The sequence below is a fragment of the Squalius cephalus genome (assembly GCF_949319135.1).
Source record: "Squalius cephalus genome assembly, chromosome: 10".
Lineage (NCBI taxonomy): Eukaryota > Metazoa > Chordata > Actinopteri > Cypriniformes > Leuciscidae > Squalius > Squalius cephalus.
In genome coordinates, this window is record NC_137131.1 from 27,566,303 (window position 1) to 27,580,991 (window position 14,689).

General features: G+C 36.7%; 3 protein-coding genes across 5 annotated transcripts in view; all 3 read left to right on the forward strand.

Annotated features, from left to right (window-relative positions):
- Nucleotides 1–6,661, forward strand: part of LOC307165206 (uncharacterized protein) — a 26,303-nt gene extending 19,642 nt beyond the window's left edge. For both annotated transcript variants that reach the window (XM_079882611.1, XM_079882610.1), the window contains 2 exons: nucleotides 3,623–3,705; nucleotides 5,752–6,661. Coding sequence is in view for 1 of the 2 variants with exons in the window: in XM_079882610.1 (XP_079738736.1) it covers nucleotides 3,623–3,705; nucleotides 5,752–5,767 (99 nt within the window). In the remaining variant the exon portion in view is untranslated. The remainder of the gene's footprint in view (nucleotides 1–3,622; nucleotides 3,706–5,751) is intronic.
- Nucleotides 1–14,689, forward strand: part of srp68 (signal recognition particle 68) — a 300,325-nt gene that overhangs the window by 118,802 nt on the left and 166,834 nt on the right. The window lies entirely within an intron of this gene.
- The window catches only part of polg2 (polymerase (DNA directed), gamma 2, accessory subunit), a 67,595-nt gene continuing 60,486 nt past the window's right edge, over nucleotides 7,581–14,689 (forward strand). Inside the window, exons 1-3 of one of the 2 annotated variants that reach the window (XM_079882594.1) lie at nucleotides 7,581–8,316; nucleotides 9,361–9,478; nucleotides 9,645–9,750. In XM_079882594.1, coding sequence (XP_079738720.1) covers nucleotides 7,881–8,316; nucleotides 9,361–9,478; nucleotides 9,645–9,750 — 660 coding nt within the window. In that variant the 5' untranslated portion in view covers nucleotides 7,581–7,880. The remainder of the gene's footprint in view (nucleotides 8,317–9,360; nucleotides 9,479–9,644; nucleotides 9,751–14,689) is intronic. The other variant, XM_079882593.1, reaches the window with a different exon arrangement.

Genomic DNA, 14,689 nt, shown 5'->3' on the forward strand with positions numbered 1-14,689 from the left:
AAAAGCACAACACTTTGTTTTTATTATGAGCATACACAAAAAAAATACACACTAAACAGGATCGATTGATGTATAACACAAGCATATAAGATAAAAATGAATATTTTTTTTTATTTTTTTTTTGCACTCATACGAAAAAAAACGAGCCTATCGCGCCGGCGCGATAGCCGACCTCAGGGGGTTAATGTCTATGGCGAGTCACGCACTGAGCTCCGCAGCCGGGATAAAATAGTCAGAATATAAACACTTATTATAGGCGTACCGTAGTGATTTTGAACATAAGTTATGCAATGGCGTTCTGTTGCGCATGCGTGAATTTAACTGATTAGTACATGACCATGCACTCGCACAAATGCGACCACATAAAATTTTAACTCGCACATTTTCAAAAAATGGTCGCAGTCTGGAACCCTGATGTAGGTTACATGTTGTTTTTTTCTCAAGAAAAAATATATCTCAAATAATGCTGTAAACATACAGAGAGCCCTGTCAAATGAACATTTATATATAATATTATTAGTGGTGGGCCGTTATCGGCGTTAACGCGAGACTCTTAAGGCCCGTTCACACCAAGGACGATAACTATAAAGATAACGATAAAGATATAATTCTAAAAATCGTTCTCCATATTAAAGAATAACAGAGTTCACACCACAACTATAACGATAAAGATATGAGGAACGATATCGTTGGGATCACTTTCAGAACGATTTTTTTTTCAGCTGTCAAACGATAAAACACTGACAGTCAATCAGAATCCATTCTAATTTAAAGGTCTCGCGCATTTAAAATGGGGCGCGCGCGCGCGCGTGCTTAGAATAAAAAGACCGTTATCGTTCGTTGGTGTGGACGCATATATAGTTATCTTTATCGTTATCCTTATAGTTATCGTGCTTGGTGTGAACGGGCCTTTATCGTGCGATAAAAAAAATATCGCCGTTAATCTATTCTCCAAATTGGGTTGGGAGCTGGCTCAAGCTACACAAGCTATGATGACGCAATCTACCCGCGGCCGCGAGGAACACCCGGCTGGAACGCATCATATTCGTCGTCATCTTAAGTAAACACGGCTGAAAGTGAAAGCTGGTGTAAAAGATCCGTGCAACATCCATTATTTGGACTTGGTTCGGATTTAAGCCGTCCGACGTAGACTGTGTGGTGTAACAGTTCGGTAAGTTAACACACGACTAATCCGTTCTACCACCTCAAATTCAAAACGAAACATATCACTGAATACCAACGCGCGCATATTATTCCCAATATATCTTAGTGAGTGGTGTAGCACATAATCTCTTTTTATTAAAAGCGCCCGATTTTAAGAATCGTTGTTGTGTTTCTTTTTAACTGAAAAGACATCAGCTAGACAATATTCTAATTTTAAATTTGGGGTGTCATAAGCTCCAAGCCATAATAAACATTAGACCTACTTAAGTCTCTGCAGCTAGTGTACTTAAATTTTATTTATCTGCAAAATTATGTTGTATACTTACAGTTTTGCACAATATATGTTCTCAAAACTACATACACCCTTTCAAAAAAACAAAAACATTTAGCAGTTGTTTAGCAGGGTCTGTGTAACCTGTTCTGAAATGGTTTTATTATAATATCGTTATCGCAAGAGGCTGCAATGTATATCACAATATGGATTTTAGGCCATATCGCCCATCCCTAATTGATAGCCTATAGTAGTTGATGATAACATAGGCCTACCTAATGTTGCCTACGGACGGTAACAGTACAGTAGTAACCTTTTACAGTCTGTGAGTAGAACAGCTTTCTCAAGCAGTTTGTGATGCATTTTGGAAACAGGAGATGAGCCCCTGGTCTAATGCGCCACCTGGCTTGAGAAACCCGTTCTCAAAGACTTACTTTTATAGTCATTATTTGGGTAGCACACATATTCTGAATGCCTTCGGCAGAATTCAAATGAGCCATTTTAATCTAGATTAATCTAGATTAATTTCAAAATTAATCTAGATTAAAAAAATTAATCTATGCCCACCTCTAAATATTATATAATTTGGTTTTCATTATAATAACAATTGACACAAAAAATATAATACAATTGTAATATAGTGCACATATTTTGTAAAATACTCCTCTCTATAGCTATTTTTTCAAGTCAATTCGTGTTGGTCATTAAAATTGCTTTCCTGAGGTAAATGTAACGTTCTGTGACATAATTGTTCACCTGCAGTTTTATTGACCTCTTTCCGTGGCTGAAAAACACTGATTGATCAATATTACGGATGAGGCATAAATACCTTTCGGTTGTACTGCATCTTTAAATAAAAACTAACAGATGATCAGTTTACTTGAACTGAGGCGCTACAGCGATCTGTCACGTCACATTTACAAGCGCCAAAACTGTATTTGCTGTCTGAATTTCGCAATAAAATGTACAGAACCTGTGAAAGTAACCTGCTCTGTCTAGTCTGTCTGTCTCCGTGTACACTTTGCTCCGTGATTTTTCTCTGCGTGAGAAAATGGATGTGTGACGCGAGAGCATGTAAAAAGTGTCAATTGCGAGTCTCACACTGAATGCATAGAGTTGACAGCCCTGCTTTCAGAAGGGGGATAAATCGACGGCAGCGTTCCTCCTTCCGCCATGCTTCTTCTCCATGTGAGGATTGTTTACATTAGACTGAGTGCTCATGGCGCGCATGCACACAGAGCTAATACATGTGGGGATTGTTTACATCAGAGTGCGCACGTTTCGCGCAGCATATACGCAGTGTTTGTTTAAGTGGTTGATGGAAAATAAGCTAATGCGCGTTGTATAAATATAAATTCTGATCTATTATTTTTCACGGTATTTTGAAGTGCACGCGATAACAATATTGTGCATATTCATTACCGTGATTTATCGCATTACCGAATACCGGCATAAGTCTACTTACATTTAAATGTGAATTTGCTGTCCACCACTGAACTCTAGTCTAAAAAAAAGTAGTCCCTGACCACAAACAGCAACAGAAGTTGCATACATTATTTCAGCAAAAATCTATCTTTTATGAGTGAGTCAGTCGGTAAAGACTAGGGCATGGGAAAACCCCTTTAGTGTTAAAATTACAGGACATTCAAATGGATTCTCACTTGCTTTCTCAATCCCTCACAATAATTGACTCTAGCTTCAATATCAATGAACAATATCAATGAGATCAAACATGTTTAAGTTGCTAAGAGTGGTTGCTAGGGGTGTTGTGTACTAGTGATACATAGAACCGTTGGGTGAAGCATCTGTCAAATTTGAACTAGCAGCAGCTTTTATGACTGGAGAAGCTAGGATTATTTGAGTCAGGCATAATCACAAAACTGACAGGAGCAGAGAAAGTGCTTCTAATAACCAAGCATGTAGTTTATCGTGGTTAGCCCTGTCAGATACTTTGACAGATGCGTGTGGACTTGACTCGTTTCTCCAGTGTATAACTTGCATTTGATGGTTGTGTGTTGATGGGAGTGCAATAATTCTGACTAAAACATAAGTTTTGCTAAAATATTTATGAAATGTAGGTTTAATATTCTACATGTATTTATGAGCCGTAACTGTAAACGGGGTATACATGTAATTACCACAATTGTTACATGTAATACAATGGCTATGCTCATTTACTTCTTTCAGACGAGTGAATATGTGCAACACCGTGTCCTAACCAGACTATTTCTGCGACGTCACCGCTGGAACAGAAAGTATGATGATTTCAGGTATAGTAATGTATATGTGCATTATTTAATGTTATACTACAGGGCCGTTGAATGCTTGAATCTGATTGGTTGACGAACGTTCTAAGGTGTGCATTATTTTCAGGGAAACGCACAGCTAAAGTAGTTCCAGGCAGGTCTTGACCACATTACAGTTCCATATCACCAAAGATATCACTTCGCGTAGTTAACGGTAATAACAGAAAATAGGATACAATTCATAACAAGAAAAAACATTTAGCCCCATGCGCTTGATCTGGAATTTTCAATGTCTAGCTGTCTAATTTTCAATGTCTTTCAATGTCTAGTATATTCCTATCTATAATCAATAGAAAATTAATCTGAATATAGGCAAAATAAATGGATAATCCTGCAACACGGATTATTATTGCAGATAATATAACAAATAAATAATTATTGATAGGCCTACTTGTTAAAAGGGCTTTGTGTTTCATTTATTTGGCTAGTCTGTCATCTGTCAATAATAGAAAAAGAAGAATGAATTCGAATTAATTAAAAGGAATTGAATTAATAAATAAATAATAATATTGACGCACATGCTTTTCTGTCTCATTATTGCAACATCTCTCTCTCTCTAATAACTGCATTAATAACTGGGGACACACTTTAAGGCCGGTTATGAATGTAATTTGATACGTATGACTGATCATGCCCAAACGCCTGTTCAGCGCGTTAAGTCTTTGTTTAAAGTCGGTGTTTAAAATCTGCTGCAGTCGATGAAAACAGTCAGAGAATGTGTCAGCTAGTCGTGTGTCCCCAGCATTAGTCTGCTATCAGTGGCTCAAACCTCCGTCACTAACTCTAAAATGACGTTTTGGAATTAGCAACGGAGGCATGGTATTACATGCGTAAGAAATTAGTCCTACATACAAGAGCGTTTTAATGACAAAAACTTTAAAAACGTCTTGAAATACATAATCTGAACAATGTTTCGAGGTGTGGTAACTGTAGTATAAGCGGAATAATTGACTTCAGGCCGTTGAATTATTAGAAAAATAATGCACACCCGAGGTGAACGGCCACTCCGCTTCGCGTCGTGACCGCATTACCACCTCGGGTGTGCATTATTTTTCTAATAATTCAACGGCCTGTCGTCAATTATTCCTTACTTAAAAGAGTATGCAAGTTTGAAAATCATTTTGTTTGTCTTTTATAGCTGTACTGAAAGCAACTCACCTGTGAACAAAAAAAGTGAACAAGAACGTTCAAACTGTTTGTTAACAGACAATTGTTTCAGTAACTCTATGTATTTTTAATAATGTTAAAAAAGGTGTAATATTCATGGATTTGTGTAATTATCCATTTCGTTGAGTGCTTGGAGCTTGCTGAGCGCGCGCTCTTCTGATTAGCTGTGATTTTTACCACTGACAAATTTTTGTCGCTAGAATGTTATGGTGTCTGGTTAGGACACGGTGCTGCTCCTACCAGTTAACATTTGATCTCAGCAATACTGGTAAATGAGCAAAACAAAGTGGTTTTTTTTTTTAGAGGTGCTCAAAGTGATGTTGGGTGACGTCACTTCTTGTTGACGCTGAAAGTTTTGTCAAACAAAACGGAGGCTAGCTCGACCCTCCCTCCTCCTCATCCGCACACTAACCCCCCAAATCCTTCTTGTTGGTTATTGGCTGGAACATTTTGTTGGGTTTCGTGGTGCAGGTTAGCCCAGTTTGTTTTTGTTGCCGTTTGTGGAGCCTGGGCTGTCTACAGAGACTACGTTTCTTTACAGTTTTCAGGGGACAGGCAGCTAGCGGATGGTGAGGAGATGTTCGCTGTATGTGACAAATGTTTTGGCCTAAAAAATGTGACATCGCTTAGAGCACCTTTAATTTTTAAATTAAATACTGTGAGAATCATTTTCAATCTGATTTCAATTCCACAGCTGTTTAGTATCTATTAAGGAGGTTGTTGACAGTATTGTGTTCATGTTTCTACCAATGTTGTTTGTGAGAAATAAGTATTTTAACCCACAGTAACTTTCCTTATAGAATGCTCTAACATCTTTTTCATTTTCTTTTCTCTACCAAACAGCTCAGGAGATAGTTGATCCTCAGATGCACAGATCTACCTCTAGTCCACCTTCATTCCCACACCCACCTGGCCATCAATGTTTCATTAAATAATAAATATGCAATAAAGTTATAAATATGCAGTCCATAGCCAGTGTCTGCCATGCACGATCTGTTCCTTGTTCATTGCAAATGTTTTAGATTGTTCTATTAAAGCTCATTATAATCTTTGAGAACGGTATTATGGTAGCTGCAACACTTCCTAGGGAAGGGATCTTTCGTGTAGGTGTTCTGGCAGAACTCATCCAGAGTAAGTTGTGGGTCATATCGCTCCAAGATCCTCCAATCAGCACCAGCTCATCAGCAGAAGCCAGACTTTGTGACTATATTCACCCTTTTGCTCTCAGCAGTTACTACAGTACATTATGTACATTGTGTCCTTAATTTTTTTTAATACATTTAAAGTTGAATCAATTCTCTGGAAAGTAAATGTCATTAAATATTAAATATGTGAGGTAATATGAATCAAATTAACATTTGCATATTGTTTACTCCTAAGGCTTCTTCCTCATATCTACAAGGGTTTTCTTTACCATTGCCAGCTTTGCCTTGCTCATTGGGAGTTTGTAAGCATCATTATTTGGAACAAAATATGAAAATGGATTGGTGTGTGTTTAACTATTTCTGTGCATGGCATAGTCAAAGAACCACCTGACACAAAGCCATGGATCATGGAATAAATTAAATTGTTACTCAAATTATCAAGCTTGTTATGCTACACTTTACGTTCTAAGCAGCAGCCAGGCATGGTAGTCTAAGGGTCTAATTTATGCTTTCTGCAAAATACATTCAGATTTGTATCCAGTAAGGATAAAGTTGCCCTTAACAAATCATTGAAAGCATTATTTAAATAAATCCATGTGTGTAATGCTAATATATTATATTTTTCTGTACTGAGAAGGAAAAAAAAAAAGCTAAGTGTCCTTCGTAAATATATGTAGTAAGACAAAATGGAAAAAATGGTGAAACTGCATTAGCCAACGCAAAATCTCTTCGGTAAAACTCAGTTTTGTTTTCACATGTACTGGTAAGGGAAAAATGCAACAATGTTTTTAATGCTTGTCGAATTGTATGCTGATCAACGACGAACAATGAGCCATGTATGTATAATTTAAATATATATATATTCCGTGTTTTGGATGCGAGTGGCACAATGCAAGCCAGACACCCGCGGCTGCGTCTGATCTGCTCGATCCGCGTGGCAGCATGCAATTTAAAATATTTAAGATTCATCGTATAGACCAGTGGTTCCCAAACCTGTCCTGGAGGACCACCAACATTGCACGTTTTCTTTGTCTCCCTAATCAAACATACCTGGTTCAACTCATCAGCTCATTATCACATGGGTTAATGAGCTGATGAGTTGAATCAGGTGTGTTTGAGTAGGGAGACAAAGAAAACGTGCAGTGTTGGTGGTCCTCCAGGACAGGTTTGGGAACCACTGGTATAGACATCGTATAGAGGTAAGGAAGACGGCTCATTAATATTAAAAAACGGTCGTTCGAATGCGATGTTTACCAGACGCTACGATCTTTCAAAGACGTCTCCGCGATGTACGTGTGCTATCTGGGAGCCTTGTAAAATAACATAAAATAGCTTTGATAAGGTATCTAAAAGAAACAGGAAATTATACACGAGTATAGTTTTATTTGATTTATATTTACTACCATTATGATTAGGCTAAGTTATTATCATTATTAATAATTATTGAATATTTTTTTCCTCTGAGCACTGCCGAACGCTCCACACTCCAGTTCAGTAGGTGGCGGCAATTGCACCGAAAGAATGTTTGCCAACCGCCAATAAACAATACAAGAAGAAACATGCAGCATGAAAATTATTGCAGACTTCATTGCATGAGAAGAAAACCGTACTGACCATCTCATGCAACACCCGCGGACATACGGAACACGAAGTAAAGGGTATATTATGAGACAGTTCTTTCAAACCTGCCATAGCGGTGAAGTCTTGTTAGCCATTTTTTTATTTTGGACCGCTGCAGAAATTTTCACGCTTAATCTGGAGAATATATGGTTTTCCTCTTTTTTAATCCATTGCTGCCAACTACTAACGATTTAACCCTTTGGCAAAATGTTACTTAACTGCATCAGAAGGCGTCTCCAGCTTTTAAGCGAAAAGATCCCTTGGTATCATCGGAATATATCAAAGCGCATTACCCGTGATGACAGATCTGATGAAACCAGCTTCTTTATGCAACTTTGCGCTGAGCGTTATTACATTTCTTCTGAAGCTTTTCACACCAGGTCATGTACATATGGGCCCTTAGGAACAGAACTAAAGAAAAACATTATTGAGCAGTGGACTTCAGCAATACGTTCAAGGGCATATGTATTTGGGATAAATACTTCAGCGTTAAGTAGAACGTGTGAGGAACCTGTCAGGATTGTCGACATAAGGGCTCTTAAAGAAATCCTTAACCAAGACAGTTTTACTAAAGAAGAAGCATTTCAAAAGATTCAAAAACTTTTGGAAGACAGTGCGTCTGTTCGGACAAGTCTCCTACAGGGTGAGTGCAGACCCGTCTTCTATGGTTATAGTGCGCTTAGTTAAGGCCCTTTCACACCGGATGCGTAACGAAAAAGCGAAACGAAAAAGCGAATAGTTCGTGTGCGAATAGTTCGCATCAAAACCATTCACATCAGCCGCGACGCGAATTTGCGACGTTTGTGACGTTCAGAGCTTCAACATTCCAAAACTTTCGCGCGAATCGCGCCGACAGCTGAGAAAACATGGACACTTCATCATCATCATCATCATCATTATCATCATCATCATCATCATCCAGTCATAGCATCCAGTGAAGACGAGCTTTTCATTTTATTTAAAAGACAGAAAAGAAGGTTTTGGGTGCACCCAATCTTACAGAACAGAGTCTGAAGGGTAGTAGCCTATGTGCACAGTTTTTTTTTCGTCTTCAACTAAACACAGTGCGTTTTGTAATGTAAATACACATTGCATGTAAAACACGAAGTAAGTAAGTTAAAAATCATTCGACTAGAAACTGTAGATATCACACAAAGAATGTATAGTATACTAAAAGCAGCCCTAAATAGTCTCACTACATTTTGTTACGTGTTCAAAGTAAACACGGTCTCTGTCTCTATCTTTGACGATAATAGTGTTAGCTTTCTATCCCAAATGTAGTTTAGCCTGCTAGCCTACACAGCACAGGACTATACAACGACTAAAACTATCACACAGCACAGTCAAGATAACCGAGTTGGTTCGGCAATGCTACGCCACACATTGTCTTTCAAATCGTTGTCCTTGTAGTATGTGATTGGCTGAAGCCTTTTCTGTCGCCGCAAAAGTAAAAAAAAAATCGACATAGAAGCGAAAAAAATAAAAGTCGTTTTTTCGCAGCAGCACATTCGCGTTCGGTGTGAAAGCACTCATTACACAAACAGCTGATCAAAAAATAAACCCATCGCGCGAATTATTCGTGCGTCAAAATCGCGTCCAGTGTGAAAGGGCCTTTACCATGTCGCACACTTGGCGCAGTCCATGCGATGGTTTTAGTCATCTGGGATTTTATTATTTTCCCCTCAAGGTGCTTTACAGCAGTATACTCAGGCTTTGGAGCTTGTGAATAGGACATTGCCTTTTGGATTGGCAGAGATTGGTCTGTGCCATCATTTCGATAATCAGCTCAGACATTCATCCAGTTGGTGAGTGAGGCCTTATTATCTTATTTTTTATTTTTATCAGCTGTGTTATTTTAATGAGTGACTTTTTTACTAGATCACTCTAATATCCACGATGAAATAATGTAAATTAGTCATTATTTTATTTGCTTTGCCTTTACATAATGCAACCTTTTCATTAACCTGTTAGTTCATTTGAGGTAACCGAATCATCTTTAGTCTGGTTCTGTTCTCCTCGGACTTCTTCACAGTGGATGGACTACTGGGCTCATCAAAGACTGCAGTGGTGGAGGAAGGTAAAGCATGGAAGCACAAATATGGGAGAATTGGGTACCGACACTTAGAGCAGTAGTTCTCAACTGGTTGGGCCATGGGACCCACCATTTTCCCATGGTCATTAAGCCGTGACCCAAATATTTTCCATATTTTCTTAAAGATGGCTGACACACTAGTACTGTCCCTCTTTTCTTAAAATTACATTAAAGGTATAGTTCTTTCTTCTGTTGAACACAAAAGGACATATTTTAAAGCAACACTAAGGAACATTTTTTACCTTAAAATAATGTTTCCAAAATCAGTGGTTCATCAAGTCGTAAGTCGCTTTGCAGCCCTATATCTGCTATAACCACACTATGCAAGTTTGCCAAAACGGGTTGCGTTTCTGTAGTTCGAATGAGACATAGTAGTTCGAAAACTACAAATTTTACTTTCTTTACGTCAAGCAATAGTCATTATTTTGTTTTTCTTCGTTTCTGATGTCGCAATACATCATACTTTCATGAAATCATGCAACATACTCTACCTTGTCTGTGGACATCGTTCATTCCAAAGCCGGTGCTAGATAAACAGCGAGCGTGTGTGCGACGGTAGGCTGCGGGTGGCGAAATTATTTACGACAGCGGTAATGGACAATTTCGCTTCCAACCTGTAGGGCGACCGAAGAGGAAAAGTTCCTTAGTGTTGCTTTAAAGAATGTTGGTAATCAGACAGTTGATGGTAGCCATTGACTTCCATAGTATTTTTTTCCTACTATGGAATGGCTACCGTCAACTTTTTACTTTACTCTTGTGTCTGACTAAATGTCTGACTATATTCAACAAAGAAACACATTACATAATAAAAGTGGCAGATCTATTATTTTGCATTGACAAGCCAAGACTTAACGCACAGGATCAGTCAATTACAATGCGAGGTACACAAAACTGCACTGTTGGGAAAACTCCCGTTATAACCAATATACGGTGCAATGATTCTCTTATTGATAGTGTGTTTCTACTTTGTTGGTAATAATGAAAGGATTCGCAAGCATGCAGAACTCGTGCTAAATAAACTCAGCGGCATTGAGCGAATTCTGACTGAACACATCTGATTGGCCATTGCGTTCACATGCTCAACAGATATATCTGTGATTGGTTACAAAGCTCAACACTGCAAAATCACGTTGTAAATGGAAACCTTTGACACTCTTCACAGAACGCTTACACAAACACTCAGAGGCGTGTTTTGAAGCATTTGAAATCAGTGGGTACCGGTACTGCAGGGCTTGTTGCTTATTTTTTCCCTAAGGAGCATGTGCTTGCGAATTAAAAAATTTAGGAGCGCGTTAAAAAAACTTAAGGGCCGCAATGCATATTTATCAAATAATGTGTTTTACCTTAATAAAGGGATACAAGGAGACATTTACAAGCAAAATGTTATATAGTAGACGCGTCACAATAATTGCTGAAGCTTTTATCACAGTATATGGTATTATCACGGTATTGAATTAAGTCACATAAAAAGTGTTGTCCTCCTAACAGGTTTAATAACTTTTTTTTATAGCAAAAAGAAGAACCTTTAAATACAATTAAATAATACACAAAAAATGTATAAAGTAAACAAATGTTTCAAACAATTAAAGTGCAAAATAATTATAAAGAACATTAGCACTTAACAATAAGGTCTCATTAGTTAACATTAGTTAATGCTTTACATAACATTAACTTATTATGAAAAATAGCATTTGTTTCAGTAGTTATTATTCTTTGTTAATAAAGATAAACAATTATTCTTATTTAATAAAAATACAACTGTTCATTGTTAGTTCATGTTAGCTCAGGTCCATTATATTATAATAATATGAACAGATACAACTTCTGATTTTAATGTATTAGTAAATGTTGACATTATGACATTCATGACATTCATTCATAATGAATCAACTAATGTTAACTAATTATTGTAAAGTGTTACCGAACAGTAATAAAGAATCAGAACATTTTCAATCAATATTTAGGCCATTTTTTTAGTCCAGATTAAAATGTAAAAATGTATATGCCTGATTTCACAGACAAGGCTTAAGACTAGTCCCAGACTAAAATGGATGTTTGAGCTGTCTTAACTGAAAGCAACTTGTACTGACATAACTTAAAATATGCCAGTTCCATTGTTTTGTCATGCACACCAGTAATATTTTTTCTAAGGCATGTGTATAAAAGCTTCTTAAATGTCCTAAATTAAGTAAGGCTTACTTCTGTCTTAATTTAAGCCCTGTCTGTGAAACCGGGCCTTAAAGGCACACTATGTAACTTTTCTCATTCTCTGCAAAATCGAACTAGACAACGAGTTGTCTGTCACGTCATACAGTGCGAATTAACCACTTTGCGCTGCACACAAGTTTCGTGTGTGCAGTGTGTTTTCATTTTCGTTTCAGTAACTTTCAGAGACAGAGATATAAGTTGTGTCTGTTATGTGTCTTCCATCAAAGCTGCATAAATCTGTGTGGTCTGTGCATGACTTGTTTCGCTTTCCACTCAGGTATAGAAGCTGCTGTTGGTTAATTAAGATTTGACTGATGAACTCGTGCCATGTTGGTATGGTTACAAGTGAAATTCATTGCAAGCGCGATAATAGAATATGGGCTTGTGACTTGGTTCGTTCATACAGAAAGTATTCAGGCTGCTACTGTAAGCTGCGTACGTGAATTGGTCTGAACAACTTATTGGGTCATTCCGTGTTCCCTAGCTAAAATTTTAGATTTTGATACAAAAAATAAAAAATTCTGATAAATGAAGAAGAAAGCCAAAATATTACATGTCATGGATGTGTATTTACTGAGTAATCCACTATTTTGTAGAGGGTGGTCAAAATTACAATTTTCACCTGAGATTTGGAGCCCGATTACAACATGCCAGGGTAAAAATGACTTTAGAAAGATGGCAGCAGCATTTGTTTTTTGTTTTTTTCACAGAGACTGGTTGGTCTATTAGTAAAATCGGTTGACTTTAGCAATCTTTGTTGCATTATATGCGAACGGTTAAAAATGGGAAAAAGGACTTCTTGCGTTTTTATCCAAAGTTTGCATGCCTGTAACTCAGGTATAAAAGATATCTTAATATCCTTTTAGATTCTGGTTAAAAACTTCTCTTTTGATATCTTAATTTTTACAGCCCAATATGGTTCATTTCCAGAGATACTGTATGATAAATTCAATGTGGCTCCATGAGTAAATTGGTAAATTTTACACACAAAAACCAAATGTGTGTCACTTTGCATACAGCTGATGTTCTTTCTTTTAAAGAGGAATATCTGAAGAACAAATAACTAGATGGTAAATTTTACACACAAAAATCAAATGTGTGTCACTTTGCATACTAGTTTTAAATATCTAGTTTTAAAACTAGAAATCTAGTTTTAAATATACTTCTTTTGAAGTGTTGGTGCTTAACACTAGAACGGCCATGGCGGTCATTTTGACCGTTTTGAATTTTATATCTGCAATAACTGTGTTGAAAAAATAAATACAATCCTGCTGGCACCTGACTTTTCCTAAAAGTGTCTGTATTTTCATTTAAAATGTGTTTCATATAAATTACACATAAGGCAAAAAAACAAATGAACATATTTACCTATTTCGGCCATAGGCGGTCATATTGACCGCACTGAATTTCGCGGTATTATTATAGGCTATACTAATATACACAACAATAAAATGTGGTAAAAAATGCACTAAACATATTCAACAACAAATCATTTAAATGTAATGATATTCAGAACAGAACAAGAATGAAAAAAATAACTATAAACAAGCCAAAATGAAATAGGCTATAAGCGAAAGTGAAAGTAAGCGGCGTTGGGCTCACGTAACTCTCTAATTAGAATCAAAATTTTTCAACATTTGCGATGTATTTGAATGGTAAACTACTCTTTATTATAGGCTTTGTACTTTATGAAGGACTAAAAATAACAGAACGAAAAATAAAAAAATAAAAGTAGAAATAAATAAATAAATGCAGAAATAATAGTGAAAATAAATACATTTTGGTAATATAAATGGCTATTTCTGTATTTTTACATGTATTATTTATTTATTTATGCATTTCTATATGTATTTATTTATGTATTTATACATTTATATATTTATGTATTTATATATTTATTTATTTAAATATTTATATATGTATTTATTTCTACATTTATTTATTCATACATTTATTTATTTCTGTATTTCCACATTTCTACATTTATTTATTTCTGTATTTCCACATTTCTACATTTATTTTTCCTTGCGCATGTATGCTAATTGACCTATGGCTAAGCCACGCCCCCGAACGCGATGAGCCAATCACAGTACGCATAGCTAACCCAATACACTCTGCATTCTCTGCTTCCACGTCCATTGCAATGCATTGCAGTTAGTCAGTTTTCATTCGTTTTTATGTTTTTTCTTGTCATTTTGGCTTTTAAACAGTGTGTGTGATTTTGGTTGGGTGACAGTTGTAGGTTACAGTTTGACAAGAGTTTACAGTTTGACAAAAGCACAATGTTGTGTTTTACACAAATATAAGTAGGCTAAACACTTTGCAGTTTTAATTATGTCCTGTATGAACAAAATGGAGTATGTTTTTATGTTTCCACTGTTCGATCGCGCCTGCTTTCTGACACACACACATTCCAGCATTGCAATCTTGACATCGCAGCCTGTTCATTATTCTGCGCTCACACCAAACGCGAATAGAGCGTCAAATTCGCGCGTATCGCGTCTAGTTCGACGCTTGAACATTTTGAATCCAAAGCGAATAGGACGCGTATAAAGCGAGCGTTTGAAGCGAAATAGCATCAAACTATAACGTTAACACTGTGAACTGTAAATCTTTGTCTGGAGCTGAAGCTTATCGACCTTCTCAACAATAAAATTATTAATATAACCCTCCAATGCATATTTAAGGCCCTTTTGGTGACATCGAGATGATATAT